General features: G+C 42.0%; 1 protein-coding gene across 3 annotated transcripts in view; it reads left to right on the top strand.

The window, feature by feature from the left end:
• The first annotated feature begins 4077 nt into the window (after positions 1 to 4077).
• Positions 4078 to 27183, top strand: part of SH2D1A (SH2 domain containing 1A) — a 30340-nt gene continuing 7234 nt past the window's right edge. The window contains exons 1-6 of one of the 3 annotated variants that reach the window (XM_068152084.1): positions 4078 to 4183; positions 6472 to 6580; positions 9683 to 9830; positions 11509 to 11648; positions 12594 to 12663; positions 16665 to 16877. In XM_068152084.1, coding sequence (XP_068008185.1) covers positions 16741 to 16877 — 137 coding nt within the window. In that variant the 5' untranslated portion in view covers positions 4078 to 4183; positions 6472 to 6580; positions 9683 to 9830; ... (1 more) ...; positions 12594 to 12663; positions 16665 to 16740. Of the gene's footprint in view, positions 4184 to 6471; positions 6581 to 9682; positions 9831 to 11508; positions 11649 to 12593; positions 12664 to 15164; positions 15296 to 15753; positions 16106 to 16664; positions 16878 to 27183 lie in introns of those variants that run through there. The other 2 variants (XM_068152087.1, XM_068152086.1) reach the window with 2 other exon arrangements.

The raw sequence follows: 27183 nt of genomic DNA, 5'->3' as shown, positions 1-27183 counted from the left end.
GCTCATAGTCAAAGGACAAAAACCAGTGGCTGTGGTATTTGAAAGAGTGCAGGAGATTTGTGGTGGGGCAGTGCTCCTTTGCCATCACAACATTATTAAGACTCTCTCACTGCAACATGTAAGAAACAAGCCTTTAAACCTGATCCCCAGGCCACGTTAGGTTGCTTGGTGTTTCTGGTACTGTGCTACACCTCCCCACCTGGTCCTGTTTGTTTCCTCTTTGCATGGACGTGGCATCTGGCAGACTGCACAGCACAGGTAGTTTCTCTCTGAGAGCAGGGAGTGGTTAGGAGTTTTGTACTTGAAAAATGAGCTGGCTCACCTTGACTCATTCTGAAATGATGTGATGTTCCATTTAGAGATTTAGTTCCATTTTATGCCAAAAAGTCAATTTGAAAGGAAGTTAAGGTCATGAAGGATCTTACAAGATTCAGAAGAAGATAAAAAAGAAAAAGCAAAAAGAGGAGCAAACCCAGTAATAATGATCATATCATGTCACTGATTCTCTCTGCATCCCATGTTGCTGATGCAATTTTATAGGTATTGTTACTCGGCTCAGGTTCTCTCAGTGTTAATTACCAGACAATGCAATACAATTCAAGCCTTAAGTCCTTCACTGAAAAGAACCCTACAGTATTTCACTGCTGATTACAGGCTGTGCATAGCAATGCAGATGCTCTGGGTAGCACAGCCAGGGATGAAGGGGGCAGTCCCCAATGGGGAAGAACAATGACAGCTCGGAGGTGAGCACAGCAGCCACAGGGTCCTAGATTTGTAGAGGGAAAGTTGCCAGCTGGAGGCCTCTCCTGGTTTGAGCTAGAACAGAACTAATTCTGTTCAGTGATTTTGCTTTTCAGTTACATTTCTTCTAAGTGACTGCAATTTCTGAAGTTAATGGTGTATTTTTGCAGACAGTGTCTGCTCCTGGTAGTGATAATGCTTGCTGTTCATGGTTGCTACCAAAGTGACCCTAAACTGATCAATGGGGTATTCCCTTCTGTATACATCATTTTCTGTGTAAACCTGAGGGATCACAAGGGCTAATCTGGCATCTGAAGAGGACTCTGTTCTGGTTTTGATTCCAATTGATGTGTTCCTGAATCCAACCCCTCTATCCGGCTCCTATCTACCTGGTACTTTCCCCAGTGCCTGCCTCCAGCACCAGTAGCGATGGTGGTGTAATTGCCATTGGGGGTGTTGGGTTTCATTTTGGTTTTGTATATAGTTGTATGTATGACATTTTATTGTAATTTTTTTCATCACAGATGGTTTTGTTTTCTTTTCCAACCCATCAGTCTCTTTTTCTTATTCCCTTTCTCCCCCCTTCCAGGAAGGGAGAGGGGTGAGCATCTGTCATTCATTCAGTGGCTAGCCCAGCCCTAACCCTTGACAAGGCCAAAGAAAAGTCAAAAGTGCCAGGGCAGAAGGAATATGTGAGTTGTGATCTATCATGATGGGACAAAGGGGTTTTTTTTTCAGGTTAGTTGTGGTGTGCAGCGCCTGAAACATCTCTATAACCAGGAGACATTTCCATGCACTGTATTTTATTTATTTTATTACTGTTCACTTCTTCATTCCTTACTCCACATCCCCCCTGCACCCCCAAAGAGCTGTAGGCCCTAATGGTGGCAGCTGACACTTGCACACTTTCAGTTATGCTTTGTGTGAGCAGCAGCTCACATTCTCATTTCTGAACTCACCTGATGTGGTCAGCTGGTGGTGGCTTTCTGGCAGTGCCCATATTGGGGAGGACAATCATGCCCTCACTGCTGGGCTTGCAGCCTTGGGATGCCCATACTGTTCTTTGCACTGTGCTGGGACAGCTTGCTCAGTCATCTAACAAACTGGCTGCCTCTGTGCAGCTTCACACTATGCTGCCAAAATCTCTCATCTTGACAGCATCACCCTCTGCTCTCATTACATTAGAACCAGAAATTGTACATACCAACTCTTTAGAGTGACAGCTAAAGGGAAATGCACGTTATGTTACCTGCCATTATTAAGTGCCTCAGGCTCCAGCAATCTTTTTTCCTGCCTGCATTGATTCATTAAGCGGCATAGGAAAGTATAATAGTGGCTGGTATTAGGTTATATCCTCCCTTGCTAACCAGACTAATTTTTCTTCTTCATTTTTATTTCCACTCTTTTGTATTGTTGTAAAGAACAAATTGCACAGGATAAAAAGCATCCACTGAATTCTAGCTTTTTGGCTTGTGCATTTTTACAAGACCCATGTGTTTCACTGATAGGGCTTTTATATATTTGAAACTGAACCCCCAAACTTTCTGATCTGAAAATGATCTAGATTTACATGGCATGTTAAACTAAGAATGGACTTCTCAAGTTCATGCACATTCAAAAGTAGCAGGCCATTGTACCTGAAGATGTACAGGAATGTCCAGGGCAGGAAAAATAGGAAGAGAAGCCAGACAGAGAAAGAAAACATCCAAAAAGAGGCATCATAAGCAACATGACAATATACTCGCTCCCCACTGGAGAAACCCCTGTTTCAAATAACAAAAGCAACCCAGTTGTGGTTTAGCTGAAAGCAAGGCTCAGTGTGTTCAGAGGTGGTCTTGTGCCGTCTTCTGCAGAAGGCATTAAAAGCTTGTGCCAGTACCCTGGTTTTCACAGGGCCTAAGTTCTGCACCCACCATCATGTGGATGTGCAACACTTTGCTTTTCTGGTTGATCATCTTTGCACTTTGTCAAACCTCATAGCAACAGAATTAAAAATAAACCAACCTAACCCAACCGTGTACAAAGCAAGGTGTGAGGGCTGCTTCCTGGGACCACTTAGAGCACGTGGTGGGGAAAGGACAGGCAGTTTGAGTGCACAGCTGAAATGCTGCCTGTCCCCTCTAGTTAGGTGGGGTTTAGCATCTTGCTGAATTGTGTTCTCAGCCAGCTGTGCAGAATTCCCTTGGTTTCTACTCTCTATTACACCTGTGGTGATGGTTCAAGGGGAGAAGTGACCAAAAAGATCACCCTATGAGAAGCCCCAGCATGTCTCACCCCTGTGCATCTCTTGCAGTGCTGGTCTCTGCTTGCAGGTTAGTTTCCAGTTGCTCAAGGTGCTGCAGGTACATAGTGTTGCCTCTAGGTGCTGCATGCAAAAGGCTGCTTGGCTGGCAGCAATGGTCGTTCTGCTTTTGGGGTTTGTAGGAGGGCTCCCTGCATACAGCCATACCCGTGCTTTGTGCAGGTGGATGCTTGAAGGGGGTCAGATCTGCCTGAGATCCTGATATCTCAGTGACCCACAGTGGGGTAGGTGGCTTGAAGACACAGTACTCAGTAGGGAGTAAGGACAGAAATGGTGGAAAAATGGATGGTGTTTCCCTAGACACATTGACTATGATCTTTCTTTTATCAGAAGACTTGTTCCTAGAGCCATCACAGATGACTTCTTCCTTCAGCTAAAGCCCTGCATCAGATCCCATGGTGCCTCTTGATGCAGTGGTGAACAGCTTGGCTTAAACTGCTCACTGCAGTCTCTCACAAGTGAAACCCAGCAGTTCTAGTGCTGCCACTGGTGCAGGGGAACCTGAGGTGGCTGTGGACTCACCCCATAACACTTCTTTCCCTGCCCTGGTAGAAATGAGCCCCCTGCCCTGCTTATACATGCATCTTGAATTTTAAAACCTCCCCAAGTACTTCAGAGCTGCTCCTGAAAAAAAAAACCTGAGAAGAATAAAACTGCAAAATAACAGTGATATATACTCATCTGTAGTAAAAGTCAAGCACCCTGTTAACCAAATACTTCATTTCTTAATTCAATTTAAACCCTGCTAGGAGAAATTTGCACTTTTTTTCTTTTTTTTTCCCCCCAACAGATGATGCATATTTGAAATTCATTCTTAAAATGATTATCTTAAGATACCCTAAGGACAAAGAAACGATGCATGTGTGGGTGCTTGGGGCAAGACGAGGGCAGCCGTTCTTCAGTGTGAATTTATTGCTGTTTTCACCTACTATGTTATCACCCATCATGTATTTTATTGTTGTTAATAGCTCATTTGTGTATTAATATTTATTACTGCTTTGGCCTTTGAAGGATTCCAGAGCTCTGGAGATCGAAGGGAGCACTGACAGACTCTTCACACTCCAGCTGTAACTTAAAGATGCTCAGCTGGCAGCAGCGGAGAGCTTCGCTGCGTGATCCTATCGCTCTGCGGAGGCAGAGGTGAGCTTTGTGCGTGGATTTTGAACCCCTCTGCAATTGAAATGGAAAGGCAGACCTGAGCGATGGTGGGTTTCCCCATGTCAGAATTTCCTGTGGTGTCTCTGGTGCTCTGGGTGTGGAAGACCTCTTCTTTTATTATTATTTTTTTTTCTGGTAGGCAGTAATCTGTGAGTAATTTTCTAGGTAAAACAAAGGTTGAACTTTTGAAGCAAATGTACACAGTATGACCTTTATATCTCTTAGTCACTGTCAGGCTTCGCTGAGTGCTCTGCACCTTGACATTCAGTAAAGCAATAAAGAACTGAAATGCACTAATGTAACCTTTATAAAAATAGTTAAAATAATAGTTTAGTTTTTAATCTTCTACTATGATGTTAAATAGGCCAAATAGGCTTTGGCAGTAAATTATATTCAGGAGGAACTTGATTTAAATAACATGATGGCTCTGGTTGTCAGCGAATTATATCCTGAACTACTGTTTCAAGGAAAAAAAACCCAACATGTTTAGGGTGGGACTGTTGACCTTTCCAATTTTTTGGACAGCAATTGGACCACTATTCAATTTTTGGTAATTAATCTGGAACCTTAGGTCCTTTCTTCTCTCATGTTCTCCCCAGGTAATCAAGAGGCTGATGTAGATGAAATCCCTCAGCAGCCAGAGCAGATGAGAGCTTATGTATTTGAGCCACAGCACTGTGTTTTATTTCATCCTTATAAACGACCTGTACAAAACCAGGACCAAAAGACTGCTTAAGGGGAAGATAAAGAAATGAAACAAAAGAATGGTTTAAGCAAGAGTAGAAAATTGGTATAAAAAATAATTTCTTGGTCTTCATATAAAATGCCATTGTTTGCTGGGTGATCACTGCAGATCAGGCTGTAAAACTGGGCTGAGTTTGTGACTCTGGAGTACTTCTTGCAAACTGAAAATGCCCTGTATAAAAATGCATGCTGAAAGTGAGTGCTGTGTGATGGTGGACACCTGTATATCATACACAAGTTATTTAGAAATGGATATAGAAGACTGTGTTGCATTTTACATTTAAACTATTTCACAAATATATTCCTTGGAACTGTTTTACCCAATGTGCATTCCTTCTGTAGTCTGTGGTGACAATGCAGTCTTCATCCATTGACCTGGATGTGGTTTTCATCTTTGTTTTGTCTAAGTGGACAAAACATAGTCAGGAAGGTAAGGGACATGTGCCTGGTATTGGCTTGGCTGTTTGTTTTAATCTATGAGAAGTATTGACATTCTACTTATTCTCTTGCAAAATTAAATCTTTCTCCTGTAGAGCAGCCTCTAATTGCCTGTAGTGCTTAGACAGAGCTTGGACAGGGACCATAAAAGTACTTTGACAAATAGGTAGAACTAGAGAAAACAACGGTGCCTCAGCACCACTCATCCTCTCCCGTGTCTGCGCCTGAGAAGCCTGGCTGCACTATATCACGGTGGAAGGGGACACGCTGCCTGTCACGGGGGAAGCACCAGGGAAGCTAAATACAGTGAGAAAATAGAGCAGTGCCACCATCTCAGCTAGACCAGGAGCTATTACTGGAGGACTGGCTTTATTTCTTATAGCTGTCTGGAGGTTTCTGTTTCTTTGAAGCTGAGGAGAGCACAGCGAAGGGAGGGGAAGAGAGACAGAGAAGAAGCAGAGTTTGTACTAACAGGGAAAATAAGCTGAAGGGAGGAAACAAATCTTACCTCTGGGCGGTAAAAAGGTGGATGCACATTATATACTAGTGGGTGCTATTTTGTGGAGAAATGGTGATATCTACTAGCAGGTGATCTGGATTGCAGTGCTAAAGGCTTATTATGGTGCTCCCAATGCTTCTTTAGGCTTAGGTAATGTCGCATTTTCTCTATAAAGAAATAATCTTCTGAATGAGTTTTACTGTATAATTTTCAGTGAATGTAATTTTAAAAGGCTTCTGTAAAACAACTCTTTACCCCTTGAAAGAACGAGGTCAAAAATTAGTGATCTTGTTTCACATTATTAGGTTTCCCCCAATCAAGGCAGCAGTGAATGTACTGCAGTAATAGAGCACCAACTGTCTAGAACAAATGGATTATACTTCCCCCCCTTTTATGGTAGTACTATAAATACTTTGTCCCTACATACCTTTGTCATTGGAAGTGAAGAATGACATTTAAACACGTGTAAAGAAAGCGCATCATCTTATCTCCATAAAAGTAACTTTCACCTTCTTATGACTAATTAGGAACATGGGGACATTTTGAAAGTCCTTTCTTCCTGAAATTAAGGCACACAAATGTGTTACAGATGCTGAATCAGAAGAGGTTTCATGCCTATAGTCATATTGCTACTACTTTGACTGAGGCTGTTTGTACACTCTTGCAGAAGCCAAGACTTGTTCAAGGCGGCACAAATGGTAAGAGAGAAGTGGGCTAAAAATGTGATGCTCCATAAAATTATCTGACCCCAAATGCCTGGAAGCTAAGAGGAACATTTCTACCAGCCTGTAAGCTGGACATGGCTCAGTGAAGGGAGCACACATTTTGCCTCTTCTGTTCTCTCTCTTTTTTTTTTTTGATGTCTGTCACCTTTTTCTGTGAAACGAAATGCTACCTAGAATGATCTCATTTCTTGGACTTCTATTTGCTTTCCCTTTTTTCACCCAGTAATTACTCAGTTGTTTTCAGTTAAAGTATATAAGTGCTACCAGAGAGATGTAATGTTTGCATCTCTGAAAGTTTTGTAAGAACTGAGGGAATCTTGGAAAATTATGGAAAAAAATAAGAATTTTATGATGCCCTAAAATCTGCCAGGATTATTCTTCTGTCAATTTGAACTGGTGAGCAAAGATATTGCAGGAAGAAAATGAAAGAAGGACTTTCAACAACACAAAGAGGCAAATAGTTTAGGAAAAATTAATGTGCAAACTAATTAAATGAAAATAAAATCAGAATAGTATTTTGCTTTAAAATGTTCACTACAGTAACTTGGTGAGGAAAGCTCCCAATATTTGATGAATAGCTGCCCGAGAGAGGGGAAAAAGTCAGGCAGGAGACTTCTACCTGGTTTAGCTGTCATAAGTGCAGGAAATGGAAGTCAGACACACACATTTAGCAGCAAAGGAATGATGTGCCTGTTTCAGTCTGAGTGGCAAATTGCTGGCACTGTTTCCTGGCTGGGCAAAAATGTAGTCCCTGACTGTCCCATTGCCACTGCTTTGCTCCTGCATAGAGGGCTGGGATCCCTCTAGAGGGCTGGGGTGTCTCTGCCAGGTAGGTCACTGCAGCCTGGAGCCTGAAAATGTTCCTGAGCACCTTCCTCTGTAAGCAAAACTCTAATGTGTTTTTTGGACAACCCTGAGCGTGCTTATGAATAGTTTATAGTAAAAGCTTCCACAGAGAATATAAAAAGCAATTAAATCTTAATGGCCCAATGTTTACATTTTTTGCAGTACAGGTTGGAAAGCTTGAGTGCAAATTGTTCAGTCACAGCTAACATTTTTGCTGTGAGGGGATTTGTGATAAGCACTGGGCAAAAAAATCTAACTGATCTAGTCTTTCATTTTTTTTTTTCATATGCATACTCTTTATACCACTAAAAATAAGGGACTTCAGTTATATTTTAGAGGAGAGTTCCCTCAGAAAAAGGGCTGCTGGTACCTACAGAGGAAGTCCCAGGGAGAGGGGAGCCAGATCTTGCCCAGGCAAGGAGGTCAGAAGGGTTATGATGTCTCCAAACACCTTCAAGGTGTTTAGATACCATCCCCATGGAGTCATTATGACTACGAGCAAATAAAGCAGACTCAAGTGTGAAGTACTTTATAGTTGGGTTTTAGGAACCCAGTCTCACAGGGGCAGCAGCCTTGTGGCAGGCAGATTAGGCATGACCTGGACCTGGGTCCCACCTCATGTAGACCTGCTAGCAGGCTTTCACGTGCGTTATGCCAAATCAGGCAGTAAGTTTCATCTACCAAATAAAACTTTGACACTAGGGAAGATAATACCTTTGGTGTCTTAAGCTTTTTTCTGCTTTCCACTGGCCTTTGTCCCCTCAACTTGGGTGTAACCCATGGGCCAAGACTCACCAAGGGAGGAAAAGACAATGGCTTTCTTTTCAGCCTTGCAGACTTTGTGCCTTCATGCCTGAGGCATTTTTATTAATCATAAAGTAGGGAGCCACCACATGCAGTCTTCCTCATCCTGTCCTTCTGGCTTGCCTTAACCCTGACACAGAGAGTTCAGCAATGCTTGGGACACAGCTTCCTAAACAATGGGGCTGCTGATGTATGCCAGCCAAAGGGGAAATATTTCTCTGCAGACACTTGTGTAGGAGTGCTGGCTCTCAGAAGGTGCCCATCTGGTATGGACTGAAAGCAGTCACCTAAAGTGGATTCTCTGCATCTCACAAGCCTCGTCTGCTTAACCTTTGAAAAACCCACATCTGCCTCAGGGAATGGCCTTAAATGCACAGAGCCATGACAGCGATGCAAGGAGTAAGAGCTTCTCTTGGCATGTAAATGTCGGTCTGTTGGCCTACTCAGTTTCATTTGGGTTTTTTCCCTCACTGTATTTGATTTAGTCTGTGATCAATAGTGGAATGAAAAGGGCGTGGGTTTAGTCCACCCACAAACTTTCGCTGTCTGCTTGGAGATGCCAGATCTGCAGGGTTCTGCTAATCCATGCTGCATGGCATGCAGTAGGTCTAACCAGAACTCAGAGAGTCTTTGCCTGGAGATTGCTGATCTCCAAAAACTTGCACTTCCTGTTGTCTGCCCAGGGAAGTTTCACCTGCTCTCATTCTTGCTCCAAGTATGACAGCTTTGCTTGATTTCAGTCAGAAGAGGATTAGGACTATTACTCATCTTACTATCAGTGCAGCATATGGTGCGGTGGTACAGCCCCAGCACTGAGTCCAGTGCAGGTTTTCTTTCCGGGGCTGAAGCAAAGTGTCTCTATTGCAGGCTTTCACCTGTGGGAAAAGATAAAGCTCGATGAGGGTGTTTTTCAGGACCTGTCAGGAAAAATTTTAAAGTACATAAGCACCAGACATCATTTGTATACACAACACATCTTCAATTTGTCTTTTTTTTTTTTCAGGACAGAAATGTAATTTTTCTAGTTGCTGAACTCTGTGATGTAGGCCAGAAAAATAAGCTGTGCCCAAATACTAAGGCAGACTTTCAAAGAACTGTTAGTATAACCAGAGTAAGTTCTTTCACATTTGTTTAGCTGGCAGCCTGACTTGTGAAACGAGCATAGAGTGAAGTCCACTGCCAGTGTGCTGTCTGTACAAAATACCCAGAGTGGAAGTGTGTCGGGGTGTATTTCTCTGTACTGAGACTGATGTCACATCGCCTTTAACATCACCACAACAATGAGAGAATATCTGCAGGGCTGTACAGAGCTATTTTTTCCCCCCCTAACATTTAGTTTAAATTTGAATAATAAACCACTTCAAACCTAAAAATTAAAAGACAAAAGTATCTATCTGTATTTTTTTTTCCTTTGTACTGTTATAGGTAGACTGATTGGAGTCTCAAAACAGCAGAAACTCGAGGTGGAGACGGGAATGTGCACACAGAGCATTTCTATTTTGCCACAAGCAGTGTTTGGTTTCAGGAGAAGCAGTTTGTGCATCACCACAAATTGATAGTATAGGATGATGAGGTGAGTGCAGTCATAAAGAAACCTGGATTATACAATAAACTGTTCCCACTGGGATCAAATGATACATACCAAATTCTGTATTTATGAAATTTCACCACAGTGTAGTTTTCTTCACCCTATAGTAGTGTACTGGGAGGAAGAGATTTCATTATAGACCAGAGGTTCATAACAGGAAAGAAATTCAGTGTGTGCTTCCAGGGCAGCAGAGAACTCTTCACTGCTTTTGTGCATGGCTGGCATGACAAAGGGGCTGAACGTTGCTGAAATAGGTACCAGGTAAAAATAAAAATACATAAACAAGAAGGACCAGGGAGAACACTTCACCCTGTGATTTTCAGAGTTCAGTGAAGCTTATTAGAAAAAACAAAACAAAATACTTGAGAGGCAACTTGACTCCAGAGAATAAGCACTTACACAGGGAAAAAATAATGGGTGTCAAAGGGCTTTTTAACTTAACTCTGAAATGTGTAATGATATCCTGTGGATAGAATCTGGAGCCAGACAAATTCAAATTGGAAACATGACCTACATTTTTAATAGTGAGTGCGATTAGCCATTGGAACAAAGTACCCACAAAGTAGTGGATTCTCTCCTCTTGATGGCTTTGAATCAAGACTAGATGCCTTTCTGGAAGATAAGCTTTAGTCAAAAATAGTTATGCTTTAGTCAAACACATGTTACAGGGCTCAATATAGAGGTAATTGGGGAAATGTAATGGCCTGTGTTATCCAGGAGGTCAGGCCAGATGGTATAATGATCCCTTCTGGCCTCAAACTCAGTGACTCTCAGAATGAATATAAATGCTATCATCTGGATGTGTATTTGAAATAATTGTAGGCAGAGATTAGACACGCAATGGCATGCGGTTCAGAACTGATAAACTTCCCTCCAGAACAAAAGCCCTTACTGATGTCTAATTACATGATGCTGTTGTAATTCAGATAAATATCCATTAGGAACTCCGATGGGATGTCAGCAAATCAGTTTTAACTGCTCCATGTGTGTGGTGTTTGAAAATCCAGTTTCTAAAGCTTATATTCAACTCCAGGCATGCTCACACAGGAATGCATGCAGGAAGAGCTCTACTATGGGCAGTTACTCCACCCTGAGAGAGTGATTCTATGATTTAGTCCTGCTGAGTCTAAAGCTGATCCAACTAATCATAAAGACATGGATGTCCTGCCCCTCAAAGTGCCTGGGTGCTTAATGCTTATGATTACCTGTGCATTGCTGCATTTTACAGGAAAGGGTTGTTGAAAGAGTAATAGCAGAAAACAAAAAGGTGCAACTTTCCCTGACTAGTTTTGCTTCTGCTGACCTTATCGCAAATGGCATCTCCACTTGGTAATGCACATGCCTCTGCAAAATAGCCAGCTGCTGCAGTGCTTCTGGAGAAAGGCACAAAATATTAACTGGTAAAACGAACCACATTAGAGCACAGATAACGTTTAATATGAATGTCACCATAGGATGTAACTTTCAATTTTAGTGTTATCTCACTCAAAGCATACAAAACAACTTGCACAGGTAAGCAGTGAGACCGCACAGAGGAAATAACGTCGTTAAAGTTCATTGAAATGTCATCATTTATGGTATGTGTGTATTACCTGTGCTCAGAAGACGATTGTTGATGAGTATCATTTCATTCATAAGGATCCATGACCTTTCATATTCTCAGTCTTTCCCCAGAATCAGCTCTGATCGATGGCACCAAGCACTGAACTACCAGGTAACGAGAGTATTTATTTTTGAGTCCTGAGCACTTCACAGAAATCTTCTCAGTGGCTAATCTGCCTCTTGAGGATGTAAAATTCTGAGGTAAGGAGATTTTCCCTGAGCTACATATTCAATTTGAAGGGGGCCAAAGCCTAAGTCTGCTCTGCCCCCACAAACACCCAGACATTTGAGCATTTCTGTGAGAGCTCAGTTTTACGAGTTGACCTTTGTCAGGGTAAATGAGATTTGAATGATATACATATCCCAAAGTATCAAGCTGGAACCTGCACCTGCATCTAAACTTCATTTACTATAACCACCTTCCATTTTTTGGGGGGCTTTTTTCCCCATAAACAACATACATAGAAGATCATCACAAGCACAGAGGCTGTAGAAATATACACTAATCTGTCAGGTTTAAGCCAAAATGTTTTAGGATTCTTCTATATCAGTGCTCAGAACCTTACCATTAATTGCACATTTGCTAATTGTAGACTGCTTTTTTCTAACCTCTGTCATTTCAGCTCAGAGAGAAAACATGAGAGTGGTGACTCTGCAGGTACCCTGTAGAATAGCCAACACTTTACTGAATCATAGCCTTACTTTCCTATGTCAATAGCAAGTCTCTTGTCTGCAGATTCATTTTACTGAATCATTAAGGACAAAAGTGACACAAAATAATGAAAACAGTATTTAAAGTTATCTGTGGTTGAGTGTAGCATTTTGCCAGAGTTTTTATTTGTTTGTTTAGCTGCTGATTTTCAAGCTGCTTTTCCTTCTTCTACAGGGTTGGCATTTATGATAATACTGTTGTATCAGCAAAACTACCAATACAGGTGTTTTGCTTTTGAGTTTGCTTTATGGCCCTTTATACAAGACCTTCCTATAACAGTTCCACAGTAGCATTAACTTCATAGAGGTTCTGAAGGTCATTCTTATTTTCACTCAAATAATAACATCTGAGAATTTTAATGATGCTCTCGTATTAGTGGTACAGTATTCAGAATTGTTATAAAATTCAACAATGTATGAAAATGTCATTGCCAGGGATGAATGAATCGGCTCATCTGAAAATGAAAATCAGCCCAGATCTCTGCAGGTGTTCGGAAAACTTGAGGTAATTTCTTTTTGTCTCCCCTACCTCCACTTCTCAGCTACTTCTACAAGTTCCGGTACCTGAAATACCATCATAATTGATTTTTCTAGACAAAGGAAGTGTTTAAAGCTAATTATCTAAACTGAAGTGCAGCATTTGGTACAGTGCCATGTGGGAAATTCTTAGCTGAAATGGGAGACTAGTACAGAAACCAAAAAGTGAGTAAGAAAGTGAGTCGTAATAGGAGAAGATCAGTACTGAGAGAATGTAGTAGAGCTTCCCAAGCATCAGTCTTAGACCTGATACTCTTTAACATTTTATTAATAATGATGCCATAAAAAATAAGCATGTGCTAATGGAATTTACCAGTGGCATAAGGGAGGGAGGTACTGTCACCACAGAGATGAATGAAATTCTCATTAAGAAGAACTAAGTGACCTTGAGGACCAGGGTGAGGTAAATTGGATGAAATTTGAAAGGATTTGAGTGCAAGTTTGTGCTCCTGGGTCTTGTTAAACAGGTTTCCACCATACCTGCATGTTCATAGGTAAGAAAAGAATTAGGAGGGGAAAGACACAGAACATACAAATCAAGGTATTTTCACCTGGGTAATGAAGTGCTGGTTAAAGGTGTATAAAATCAGCCAGGATAATGCATGGTATTCACAAAAGAGTCACTTCTCTTTAGGGAAGATACCAAAAAAGAATGGTTAGAGTGACCATGGGAGGGAAGAGCCTTAAGTGAGAGGAGTTTGGTGAAATGAAGGCTGAGGGAGGCCACTAAATATAGCATAGGCATAAGCTTTGGGAAGAGAAAACATCTATTTAAACTGAAGGACAACATTGGCATGAGAACAAATGAGTATAAATTGGTCATGAATAAATTTAGGATGGAAATTGGAAGCAGGTTTCCAAACAACAGAATAGCAATGTTCTGCAATTGCTTTCCAGCACGGAAACAACAACAAAAAACCCCAAGCTACTTTTAAGACAGAGTATAATGAGTTTCTGAAAGGGATTATATGATGTGTTTGGCTAAGATAGCAGGAAAGTAGGCTTGATGACCCAAGAGGTCTATGCCGGCCTATCTTTCTAAGCCTGTTTTTCATGACCAAATATTTCAGAGTACTTTTAAGTGCTTCCTTTCCTTCATGTATTTTTTAGATAATTCTTTATACTATACTGCAGGGACCACAGGCTGGACTGTTTTATGGAAGGCACAAAACTGTAGTGTCCATCACATGCTGAATGCTGTCCAAACAAAACAAGAGAAGTGCCCAGCATCCTACAGGGCAAGGTTCAAAGTGCTTAAACAAATCACCATTTTTCAGCAGAAGGCAATGAGGACTAGGTCCAAGCAGGAGCAGCATCCTTTTGAAGCTTGGTTCTTTGTAGTTTCTCCTGCTACTCTATTTTGTAGTTTAGTTTCTCAGCCCCACTACGTGCAGCAGTCCAAATTAGGATGACAAACAACACTATAGATGCATAACATTAAACAGATAAAAAAAATAAGCAGCTGGTGTCATCTTAACTGGTGATAACAGTGCAAAGCTCCAGTGAAGATGTTTGTTTGGGAGAAGGGAGGATTTCTCCAGTCTTGGTGGTGTGGGGCAGCGCTGTGCCAGCAGGGTCATGGTTTCATTCTCCTCAGCTAAGGAGGCACCTGTGTCCTTTGGTTTGGCTTATCCTGCTAGTAACCTTGATGCTTCTTTAGTGTCCCTTGTTTCAAAATCTAGCATTTCCATTACTTCTCAAAAGCTGTGTCTTCTCTAGTCAGTGTGGTCATAAAGGGATTTGTATGGAAGTCCAGGCTTCAAGGTTCAGTAGCTGGAATTCTATGGGTTCCTTATCCACAAAAGCGCAACTGGGTTTTTACAGCTCTTTTACAGTAATAGATACTGCTTCATCAACGTGCTGGGACCATGTAGGCTGGCCTGGTAATGTGGTGACTCCCTTATTAAGAGAGCATCTCATGGTCAGAAGTTCTGTGATTTCCTACCTGTAATTTGGTTGAAATTTGATGAGTGGGGCAAAGAGATCTGCAGAATTGGATGATTCTGGTTGTTTTTTCTCTAGAGCTGTCTGCACACTGAAATCAGCTATCACTACTGAGAAATGGGAGAGTTAGATAAAAATTCCTAAGAGTACAGGTAGTTTGGAATAGGAAAAGAAATAGGCAGCAGCTTTACGAGGCAACAGTGCTTTGCTTACACTTTGTCACCATCCACATTAATCACATTTGCAATAGGCACCAACTCTACCTTTCTGTGCAAATACTTTAACAACTGGTTTAAACGAGTGGGATGGCTGAGTACCCAGGTTCATGTAAACAGGGTAATGAACACTTGGGTAACAAAATAGAAAAGCTGTAAACACAGTAGTGGGAGGTTTCAGTCCCTCTTCAGCTGAGGTTTTCTGCATTGTTTTTCATCCCCTCAGGTGCTGGGCAGAGAAGCAGCCGCTCGCTGGGGTTTGCCTGTGAGCAAGACGCTCCTGGTGCTTCCAAAAGCTGCAGCTTTGCTGCTGGTAACATTGATGCAGTGCCCCATGTGCGAGCTGACTTGTGACTCACTGGTCAGAAATGCCCATACCTCAAAAGGAAAAGCTAAAGCTAGGATGAAAATAATGTTTTTCAAGGGAAAACTGTACTAGAGGTGAGAATTGAAAGACATATGTTGTGAAAGTATCAAGAGAAAACACTTTGAAACTTAAAGAGAGCAGCCATTATTTTGGGTGGGTTTTAAGTTAATTTTTCTTCCTGAAACATGTACATCTAGAGAGCATCTCTTTTACCCTTCCTTAACTACAACCAACATACAGCATTCTGTGGACATCTGAGTGTCATGTTTTCATTCTGCCTTGTCCTGCTAGCAAATTCAATTCAAAAAAGATCAGTCACAAGTATGACCTGTGCTTAGGGCTGGTTTGGGGCAAGTTATTACTTGTACACCCAGGTGTGGGAACGTGTCTCACCAGGCGAGCACAAAAGCCTCACACCAGGGATGAATCCAGCCCTGAGCTTGCTGCAGCTGGCCCAGTGGCTATGGTTGCAGGTACAGCACCACCTCGTCACTGCCCTGTTGTGACACTCAGTGCCAGGAAACTGTTTTTCCATGGAAATATCTCTTGGCTGTAAAAGCACATTTTCAGCTCATTCTTGTTTACAAACAGACTTGTTTACAAGTGTGTGCATATGGCAGCTCTTAAGAGATGAGTGTACTGAGGAAAGGTCTGTGACCACAGCAGATGAGAGAAATGGCTTCTTCAGACAAGTCTCTGGCTTTTGGCTGTCCACTTGTGTGCCACACAAAGAAGCCAGTGGCATTGATGAAGCTGAGAAGAATGTGGGAAGCCTCCTTGCCCACACTGAGACTGTTGCCTTCCTCCAAGCAGAGTTAACAAGCAACCTTGATATTATCAGTGGTTAAACTTCACCAAAGATTATGAAAAGAACCACTCATGAGGTAAATCAGTGGGGGTACTGTCACTGTGGACACTGGACCAGCCACCGTAGAGCAGAGTGCCTGGGTCTGAGGCCAGTGGCCTGGTGGGGCAGGGACAGTGAGACAACCTTACTTCTAGTCTCTCTTTAAAAATAAGAGGTTAATAGATAATTCATGCTTGCAGAGGGGCTTTGGGGTCTACTTTGCTCTTCTTTGGTTTTGATTAACACCACAGGAGAAAATTGTCTGGCAGTAGCTGCTGATGGTGATACCATAGTCCTGGCCTCCATGCTCCAACACATGGTGGCCATTGGGCTCACAGTCATTGTGTACTTTGTTATGCCACCTCCCTGCTGCTGAGTGGGGACCAACATGGGTGAGGGTGGGCTGTGAAATGACACCTCCCTGTGTGAGCTGTGATGTCGTGAAGACGTTACAGCCTTGCAAAAAAGGAAACTAGAAAGGGGCAAAGGAAAAAAAAACACAAAGAAGTGTGCTCGTTCCTCACTCTTCCCTCAGTGCTGTCTCGCCTTGTGCGGAGGCTTCTGAGGTGTGAACACATCCTGTTTACATCTGCCAGCGAGACGGAGATGCTGAAGAGAGCACAAGACTGAGGAGCTGAGGGAGAGCTGCCCACTCTGGGAGACGGCTCCAGCATGGACACACTGCCCATCTACCATGGGGGCATCACCCGTGAGGCTGGGGAGAAACTGCTGCTGGCAGCGGGCACCGATGGCAGCTACCTGCTGCGGGACAGCGAGAGCATCCCGGGAGTCTACTGCCTGTGTGTGCTGTGAGTGCATCTGGCCCTGCATGGCTACCATCACCTCGATGGGGTGTGGGACACCTGAGGGCATCAGGGCTGGGAATGTGGGAGCAGGGTGCTGGGAAGGGCTGGTCAGGTGGTAGCTGATTTTCAGCTTTCACATCCACAATATGAGATATTCCCAAATAACAGTGACAAAATGCATCTTAATATTAGCATTTGCAGACATGAGTGAGACTTTTTGCTTCTTCATCTTGATTTAAGGCAAAGTGGTGCATAAAGGGTGTGGAGACTTTTGCAGATCAAAGAGGACTAGGTTTTGCCTTGAACAGCCCAAGCTTCCTATGGGCATAAACTAAGAAGAGAAAGCAGGTCTGGAGCATGTAGGATAAGAAATGTGCCATGGAGAAGAGCCAGGCAACTTGACTGGGGGAAGATGTGCACTGCCTTCTAGCGCTGGAGAGTCATCTTGCTTTCTACCTGCTTTCTTCCACTTCTCTAATGCACTCATTGAGTGTCCTTAGCATGAGTGTCCTTAGAAACATCCCTAGTGACCTCAGTCATCAGGAATGATAGCATGGATTGCTGTCATCCAGAATGTGCATTTGTTTTGGAACACTCAGTCAGGCTGTCCCCCATGAGGTGTTGGGCTTGCAGTAAACCACCTGTAAAGTTCATGAGATAATGATGACTGACACACTAAATGGCAATGTTTCATCAGATAGGGTGAAATGGGAAAGATCTGATGCGATGGTCTGTCGGAGAGAGCAGAGAGGATTCTGAGAAAGAGCTGAGAGACTTCATAATCATAGGACCTAATTTTAAACAGGTGATTTAATTACCCTGCTTTTGGCAAGAGCAGAAGTCTTGGAAGTCCTGTGTGCAATGAAACACCATTCCACTCATGAACAAAGATGTGCCTACCAAGGCTAAACAGACATTTGTGCCTTCAGTAGGAGAAGGAATACAAGAGAAAACTAATTTAGGGACAGCAAGACATTAGCTAAGAGAGGTCTCTTAGGTACCTGGCAAAAAGAAGGAAGAGAAGGAGGAACTCTAAAGCACAGATTTTCCCCAAATGTCTTGAACACACTTCCAATGATATCTAATTAAGCCCTGGGTGAGCATTATTATTTCTTTGCTGTAGACTAGTAGATGGAAATATGTAAGAAGGTTATAGGCAATCTAGAAATACACAGCCTTCTTTTGGGGAAGATCTTTGCAGTACAAGATGTATTTTTTTCTTCTCTCATGAAATCAGAAGGTGAACCAAGATAGGCACCATTGCTAACAAACACCTTAACAGCTAGCTGAAAAATGAGAAATGAGAAGCATCCTGAGCTAAAATGAAAATGGAATAGCCATAGCAAGAAGTAAGGAGTGCTATGATTCCTGTGATGGGAATAGGCAATAAAAGCAGAATCTCTTTTAAATAACCATCAGAGGAAATAGCGATACATCTCCTTAAATCTCAGAAGTCTTACAGTGCAGGTGAAATACTAAGGCATTAGAGAAAGGGTCTGGAAGAATGCAGAGCAAAATAGAGAATTCTAAAATTAGTCAACCATTAGTCTAGATCAGGGTGTAGATACATAACAAGGTCTTTCATCTGCACACAATCAGTTGGGATATTTAGAATCAGAATTGTTAGGGTTGGAAGGGACCTCAAGGATCATCTAGTTCCAACTCCCCTGCCATGGGCAGGGACACCTTGCACTAGATCAGGTTGCCCAGAGCCACATCCAGCCTGGCGTTAAAAACCTCTAGTGATGGGGCTTCTACCACCTCCCTGGGCAACCTGCTCCCATTGAAGGAAAGACCATGAATGAAGTAAAACACATAAAGTGAGAATAGGAAGAACAGAAAGGATTGCTAACTATAAAGCTCTGCAATCTCTGAGGGAAAATAAAAGAGACTTCAGTAAGAAACAGAACCCTATGTAATTGTTTTTGGAAATTATGGACCACACCTGTCTCTATGTTATGTTCCATTCAAATATATATATGATAAGCAAAGGGGTAAGAGCAAAAAACATTCCTGTTCAGTGCTATGTGGGCTTGTTACAGAATAGAGATCCTCATTATTTATTTATTTATTAATATGGGAAATTTTCAGTATCAACTTGGCTAAATCTAGATGAGAAGATAAATGAAAAACGTTATGGTGAGTATGATCTGATCTAGGCAGAAGGGTGGCCGAAAAACGCTAGTGCTAATCGTTGGTTCCAATACTTCTTAACATTTCAGTTCATAGCATTATGTAAGAAGTAGCAGATACAGTAAACAACACATCACACGATAACTTTGGAGGCAGTTATCATAAAGATGTCAGGAACCAGTCTTGCACCTGGGATGGCAATGGAAGTTTAAAGAAATGTGGGCCATAAACTAGAAAAGTGCTCTGACAGGCAAAAGTTTACCAACACAGAATACTTTACTGGAGAGACTGGGGGGGCGGGGAGGGGGGCAAGCAGGCAAGGCAAGAGAGATGTAGATGGTTAGTCAATGGAGGATGCTAAGCTTGACTTTGGTGAGATAAACCAATGGACACAACCCAAGACATTCCAGTCTGAACATCATGCACAAAACAGGTGACAAGCTTTGGCAAAGACTAAGGGAAACATGCAGTTGCTCTATGCACTGTTTAAGAAAAGGAAAAGAAAAGAAAGAGTAAATGTTTCTCTGCTATTTTTAGACTTCCTTCTAAATAAATAATGAAAATTATGAGAAATGACAAAGTTAATTAGAAATCTACATTTTGGTTCAGCCTTTGTGTTGAAATCACTCTAGGAGTACCTAGGTACATCAGGATTAGGAAAAAAATGTATTTGCTGGAAGTACTGAAGTAATCTTTGAAACATGAGAAACAAAGCTGGTCAGATGTTAGATATATCACAGTAAGTATCAAAGCTAAACAAAAAATTTTACATCTTTCCAATGACAGTTTCTAACAGAAGTGCCACTGTTTCAGGCTGCCAGTGATGTTTCTATTGCTCTTACAAAAGAAAAAGAGAAAAGGCAGTCCAGCTTTCCAATATCAAAGCATGTTCAGTCTGTCTGCTTTCCTCTCCCCCTGCATTTCCCTGGAGAAGTAAAGCAAAACAAATCTAACCCCAAACCCCTCCAGCTCTGAGCCTTCTTAGGTTCTCTTCTTTTTACCGTAGGAGAAGGAGTTGCCAAAATTTAAAGGTGTAGTTCTGATGAAGAGTTTTAAAAGAAATATTTATCAAAAGAATCATTAGACAAATATTTGGGTGGCAGCACTGTCATCAGTTTGAATTCACATAGGTGATTGCTCTGCAATTCCAGCGCCAGGTACAGTAACTGGTAAGTCCTGTGATTGCCACTGCATCACTTAGGCTCTATCAGTGCCTCCTTTTTCCAAGAAAACGCATACATTTGTAATGTCACCCCCTCCGCCAGGCACCCCCCAAAAGCACTGGTCTTTAAGTCTCTATAGGCAGGTAGTCAGGGCAGCTGCATTCACAGTCAGGATGATTCACCTTTTGCTTTTCCAATTAAAAAGTGGAGCCCTGACCTTTAAAAAGGAGAGGAGTCAAAGACTTCATGAATCCCTTGCGACTGACACCGATTTTACAGGGCATGCATAAAAGAGATAGGTAGCAACATAAAACCTGACCGACAGAGATGGGTAACTGCACCAGGCAGGACCCTGTTGTTGGAGTGTTTAGCTACAAAACTCTGCTTTCTGCCTTTATTTCTCTTAGGGTATTGCTTTATCTTCCTTGAAAGCATTGTCCAAAGTCATGGTGTACACATGGCGTGTCTGCAAACCTTCAAAGAGAGACTGGGTTTTGGTGTAACCATGGCAAAACACAAAGAACACTCTTCCACGAATATCTTAGGTCCACAATTAAGTTATGCATGGAGGAGTAGAAAGGTTTTGATTTGTCCCCTGGGACTCTTACAGACAGGAGCACTACCTGAAGATTTTGGCAAATCTTTTTAATACCAGATGCTCCCTAAGATCTTTATTGCATGGACACCATTATTAAAATGATACACTTTAAGGATGTTATTCATGGTCTCTTGTTCATGTGACAACAGAGAAGCACACTCTTTCCCTGGATTATTATGGTTTTTTTTTAGGATTGCATTGACATGCAAGAAGCTTTTTGCTGTTTGTGAAAACTGGGCTAGAATAAATGAATATACTCTAAAAAATGTTTTACCTGTAAACCTGTTAAGACACTGCACCATGGCACACCACAGTTTTAATATCAAACCCTGATTGCTCCTGGGAACTTTCTTTACTGGCCTGCTTTCCTCTTTGCTCAATACCCCATTTGATGTTTTTAGCACCCTCAGAAATCCTTTGTGCACACTGCTTCTAATGAAGTCAGTGGGGGACATGAGCCACAGCAACAGTGCCTGGTTTGAGAAGCAGCCTCTTAAACTGTGCCGGCAGAATGCTTAAATAAAACGCCCGAGAGTGCCAAAATCACCACTTTCTTTCACAGATATATGAACACACATGCAGAAACGAGCAGCTCATGCCTGAATTGGCAAAGATAAAGCATTGGTAGTTTGGGTCTTAAATTTTATATATTTGAAAATACTTGGAATGTTAGTAGTTTATTCAGACCCCTAATTAAGCTAAACATGACGTACTTGTCAAGCTGTGTGTTCAGATTATTTGTTTAAAAGCAGCCATTCATGTACTGTGCGGCATTCAATTTCTGGAGAGTAATCAAAAGCTGGAATAGAAATGTGTTTAGAGCTCTTGAAGTAACAGTAATGGCAACAGGGATAGGCTGCAGTCCTATCAGATTTTACCTGTGCAATTTTTTTCTGTCAGTGTAACCACAGTGCACAAGTTCAGGCAACGTGCTGAAACTTTCCAATGCAGCAGCAGATGTATCAGCTGTACAGCGAGAAGGTGCAGCGCAGGATCACGAGCCAGCTTCACTTTAGCATGTCTTTTGTTTCCCATGTAATATTTTTGATAGAAATGACAGATTAATTGCATTTATTATAACACCACACGTAATAATCATCATCATTTAAAATGTAGCTTGGAACAAAAGCCTCTCTCTGAGGAGGAGCCCCTCAAGTCAAGGTTGTCGTTGTAAATATCACGCCCTATTTTCAGCTTTGGAAAAAGTCTTCTACAGCACAACAGTAAATTCTAATGAGGGGAGTATTTCAGCTACCTGCTAATCAGCATGAGCTTCATCTTTGCTGAGAATATCTTGGCTAATAACCTTCAGATGTTCTGATGGCTTTTCTTGGGAAAAATATGAGCAAGGTAGGCAGCCTGAATTGTGGGCAGCCACTACACTAACCAATCTGTAAATGGGTACAGTCGTTAGAGAAGAGACCCTAGATTAGCTCCACTCTGGGTTTTTAGGTTTGAGTTTAGAGGATTTATTTGCATTCAGGATTTCAGGGTCAAGGATTTTATTGTCAGACTCTGCCTGCCTTTATCTGAGAGAAAGAGTAACATTTACAGAGCTATTGACAGTGCTTTATCTACTGTAGTTCTGGTAAGTTTTGCCTGAAGTGATGAAAGAAATTTCACCAGAAAACCTTATTTCATTATTTTTTGCCTTTTGTGAGGTACTATTCTGGAGGACATAGTTATCCATGAAGCTGGATTACGGGCCCCTTAGAAAAATACTTTCCTTCTATTTAGCATCTCAGATTTGAATAAATTATCATTTTATTTCCAAATTTGAAGAAATTAGTCTCTGAGGCACTGCTTTTGGCTGACATCACCTTGTGCCAGACCAACAGAAATCCTGCTCAGAAAGGCTGCAGACTTGCTCTTTAGGCACACTAGTGGCATTTCTACTGATGGTTGGGAGTGTTCAAGCAGTGAAGATGCTGACAATCTTTCTCAGAGACCTGTACATGACTTCAGAGACATTTCACTCTTCCAAGCCTTTGTTAATTTCAGAAGAGACAAATCAAGATAACACATTTGCTTCATAACGTTGCATTTTTATGGCAAGCTAATACTGGGTACTGTTTCAGTATCATGGGCAAATTTTTGCCACAAGAAGTATTGGTAGGAAAATCAGTGACAGAAATGTAAACTCAAGTGGGTGTGTATAGAATGAGGCTGTGAATTAAGCTACAGTAACTCTGTTGGGCTTTTTAGATGTTGTGAACACTGATTTAAACTATTTTATTCACCCTTGCTGACATACAGCTTGTGTTTTGCACATCATCTCAATGTGAGTTCTATTTCTTCAGCTAGGGTTAGCTGATGGGTGGTAATTGCTAAGCTTCTGTACATTTATTGTATTTGTGAGACCTAAATACACAAGAACCTGGCTGCTTGTCAACCAGAAAATGCAAATTCTAGGGCAGAGTGAGGAGCTGTAAGATTAAATAGGATTTTCTCCTACATTAAATAACAAAACTTTTTGCCTCTCCATGATTGATAAACAAAGCAGAAATTTAACAATTAAAAAGGAGAAAGAAAGACTGGAAGAAAGAAAAAGAGACAAGTTAAAGTGGACAGCTTGCTTGACCACTTCATCATTTTGGCAGCTGTCACTTTTGTTTCCTATGGGGAGATAGCGGGGGAATGGGGACACACAACCGTGAAGCTCAGAGGTTCCCTGAGCAGAAGAGACCTTGGTGAGTACACATATGGGATGTGCAGGTTCCCAGGCACAGGTGTGGATCCCCCTGACCTCACAATCTTTGGCTCTGTGGTAGCCATCTCACACCACTGTAGTCACTGTGGTGTCCATGCAATCACCCCTGTTCCCAGCCCAGGGTTGCTCCCTGAAGTGCTGCTTGCTGCTGGTTTCTCTGGCTGGGCATTCAGGAATTGATTTGCAACTTGAATCAAACACATCCAAATAAGGCAATCTGACCTCTTGTGCTTATTATGTTACCTACTCCATGCCATTGACCTTTCACTCTGAAAGTGCTGAGCTCCCCAGGAGCTCTCCTGTAGTACTCATCTCCATAGAACTATACATCTCTAAGCATTACCTCAGTTTGTGAGATGAAGGGTTTATTAATCTGCTTCACACAGGAGGCTCCTCCTGTTGTTCTGTACAGCCTGCTGATTTGCTTGCATTGTTTAGGTGTGATTCCTTGTTTCATACAGGTGTCCAAAACATCTATCCTCTGTTTTGGGCTTTTTTAACCCTCCAGCACTTTGTGCTGCTCTCAGTTCAGCCCCTCTCATGCTTCACCTTCCTGTATCCCCTTCCTTACTCATTTAGCTCATTTAGCCATTAGACACAGATCCCCTTCTCTTTCCTTCCTTCCCTCCTTCCACACCCACCCCACCTAGTCCCAACCTTCCTTTCCAAAATTCTAAAGTCTAAATTACCTTCATTTTTTTACTCCTGCTAAGCCAGGCCAGGCAGCATCCACAGAACACTTTTGACTTGAGATCATGGACACTGCTTATCTGAGTGCCCATTGTACAGCCAGAGGAGACATGGTGCAGCTACAACTACTAACAATCTTTAGAGAGCCTCTCTCTTGCAGCCTAGACAACCACCACTGCTTTCTCTGAGGCTGCAAGAAATACACCTTCCTTATAACAAATCGATGTCTTATTCTAAACATTGGGGAAAAGACCCAACAACTGAAAGACTTTATCTTTAAGGGGAAACACATTGTTTTGCCTAACATGTCCTCTTTTCTGACACTTCTGCATTCTCTGTCTCTAAGTAAGGTTGAGGTGAACACTTAAAAAAAAAATCAGTCTGAAAGGCTGAGATGTGGCAAAGTCACAAGAAACTGAGCATGTTTGTAGCCCACACCACTGTTTGGTTCCTAAGTGATATTGTAAAGTGAAATTCCATGGTAAGATCAGGATGCAAGTATAGCAGGTAAGAAGAACTGGTTGATACAGTGTGAAAATAACAGGGAAGAAAGCTATGGGAAGAGGAAGGAATTGATGGCATTTATTGCTGGCATGGCTTTCCCCTCTTACTCCATCTTTCCCCCTTTGTAATTGTTCCATACCGGGCCCAGAAATGAATACAAATTAGTTTAATAAAATCTCCCAACTGAGATACAAAACATTTGGAGATGATTTAAAAATATACTGTGCAGCTCCAATGTCATGGTTAATTTTAATCTGCAGCATGCAGCTGATATCCTCTGGCTATTTCAGTGGTGCAGAAGATTGTAATTATTCACCTGTTAAAGTAAACGTAGCTTTAACAAGTCTGATCACAGTTGCAGAGGAGGAGTGGAGAGGACAGGTAGACAGATGCTGTCTCAGTATGTCATCTGTGAATGAAACCTTTGTAGCTCTTCAAGAGGAATTATCTAGCTGTAAAGAAAAAAGCCTATAATATAGAGTAGACCAACTCCTGTAAAAGCATCTTCTTCTAGATTTTTCTTTGGCAAAGTTTTCCCAGCTTTGTAACATTGGCACAGAGACAGTGCTAGTGCAGTTCCCAGCTGATATAACATAGCCTTTGTTATGGAGATGAAAAGATAAGTGATGACAAAAAAATATCATCAGTGGTGACCAAATCCTCCTTTTTAAATGCTGCCCAATATTGTTCTTACAGCAAAGGCTGTTTTCTGCTTCCCCTCACCAGCATTTTGGCATCTTTTGCCTTTGATCAAAAATTTATAGGGTGTCATTCATCAAGTTGTTAATTCGCAATTGCTTCTGTCCCTCGAGCCTCACTGGCATGAAAAAGGAGCTTTGCAATTGTGAGTGAGTCTTGTGACTGTCCTTGGGCCAGGTGAAGTGGTGGGGGAGTCCTTCACTGGGTCTTTGCCTGGGTGTCAAGAGCTGGTCTTCCTCTAAGATATATTGCTACTCCACTGTCACTTTAGGCATGCTCTCTGAAATCGTCTCAGTGACATGTGTCCATCTCTTGTTGCAGAGAGAAGGAGTTCAGGGCACTGAGAAGTGGACCTGGCCAGACCCTCACTAGGCAATGGGTTCAAAGCATAAGCTGTGAGAGAAGCCTCAAGTGGCTAAGGCCACATGGTGTTTGAGGTTTGGCTTTAGCTATGTGACCACACCACATGTAGAAACATTTTGTCACATTAGAAGCTTTTTTCTGCCATGAATTGAGTAAAATGTAGAAAATTGAGCTGTGCTGTCATGGTGGCCTGGGTATTTCTTATCTCCTGAGACCTAAGCTCAAGTGAAATCACTTTTCCACTTGCTTTTGCCAAGTGGTGTGTTTTGCTCTCTGGAAGCTAATGTTCTGCACAATCTCAGTGTTCATTTTTGCTTTAAGAGAAACACCTTGATCTTCCTTCAGTCCACACTGATCTCAGTTGGGAAGTTTAAATCATAAAAACCTCTCTCATGGGAGGCTGTGCCCATATAGCAGTAAAAAGAACTTTGCTCATCAAAATCATGTCACTGGAACATGCAAGGTAAAATCACTTTGAAGTGGTAATGAAGTAAGTTCCTGCTGCTTAACAGCAAGCTTTGATAAGATCTTATTTGTTGGGTGAGTACTTATCAGAAGAGCTGCAATTCATTTTTGTGGAAACAAAGGTCCCAGTGGAAAGTAGATGGGAAGACTTAGCTATTCACCTTCTTAATGAAATGTGTCTTCCATCCTTTGTGAATTTTCTTTGAAGAAGATGTGGTGGTCCTGGATCACCCCTATACATGTGGCTGTGTTTACTGATGGCTTCAGAACTAACAGCAGATGAGATGCTGAGTTACTGGAATGTGTCCTGGGAAGGGCAACAAAGCTGGGGAGGGGTTTGGAGCACAAGCCCTATGAGGAGAGGCTGAGGGAGCTGGGGTTCCTTAGCCTAGAAAAGAGGAGGCTCAGAGGAGACCTTATTGCTGTCTACCACTTACCCGAAGGGAGGTTGTAGGCATGTGGGGGTTGGTCTCTTCTCCCAGGCAACTAACACTAGAACAAGAGGACACAGTCTCAAGCTGTGCCAGGGGAGGTTTAGGCTGGATGTTAGGAAGAAGTTCTTCACAGAAAGAGTGATTGCCCATTGGAATGGGCTGCCCAGGGAGGTGGTGGAGTCACCATTACTGGAGGTGTTTAAGAAGGTACTAGATGAGGCCATGATTTAGTTGATTAGATGGTATTGGGTGATGGGTTGGACTTGATGATCTTGAAGGTCTTTTCCAACTTGGTCTGGTCTGGTCTGGTCTATTCTATTCTATTCTATTCTATTCTATTCTATTCTATTCTATTCTATTCTATTCTATTCTATTCTATTCTATTCTATTCTATTCTATTCTATTTTTCTATTCTTCTATTCTATTCTACACTGGGTTCTTCAGCTTAAACACAGGTAACCCCCTCAGGCTTTACAATCTTTCTTCCTCAGGGAAAGAACACTTCTGTTTGCTATGGGAGTGGAGAGATCTCACTTGTCCTTTGTGATAG

This window comes from Melanerpes formicivorus, unplaced genomic scaffold (genome assembly GCF_026170545.1).
Source record: "Melanerpes formicivorus ecotype bairdi unplaced genomic scaffold, bMelFor1.0.p_v2 SCAF_22, whole genome shotgun sequence".
Taxonomy (NCBI): Eukaryota; Metazoa; Chordata; class Aves; order Piciformes; family Picidae; genus Melanerpes; species Melanerpes formicivorus.
The sequence above is the reverse complement of the archived record's forward strand: the minus strand, read 5'-3'. Positions and strand labels throughout refer to the sequence as shown.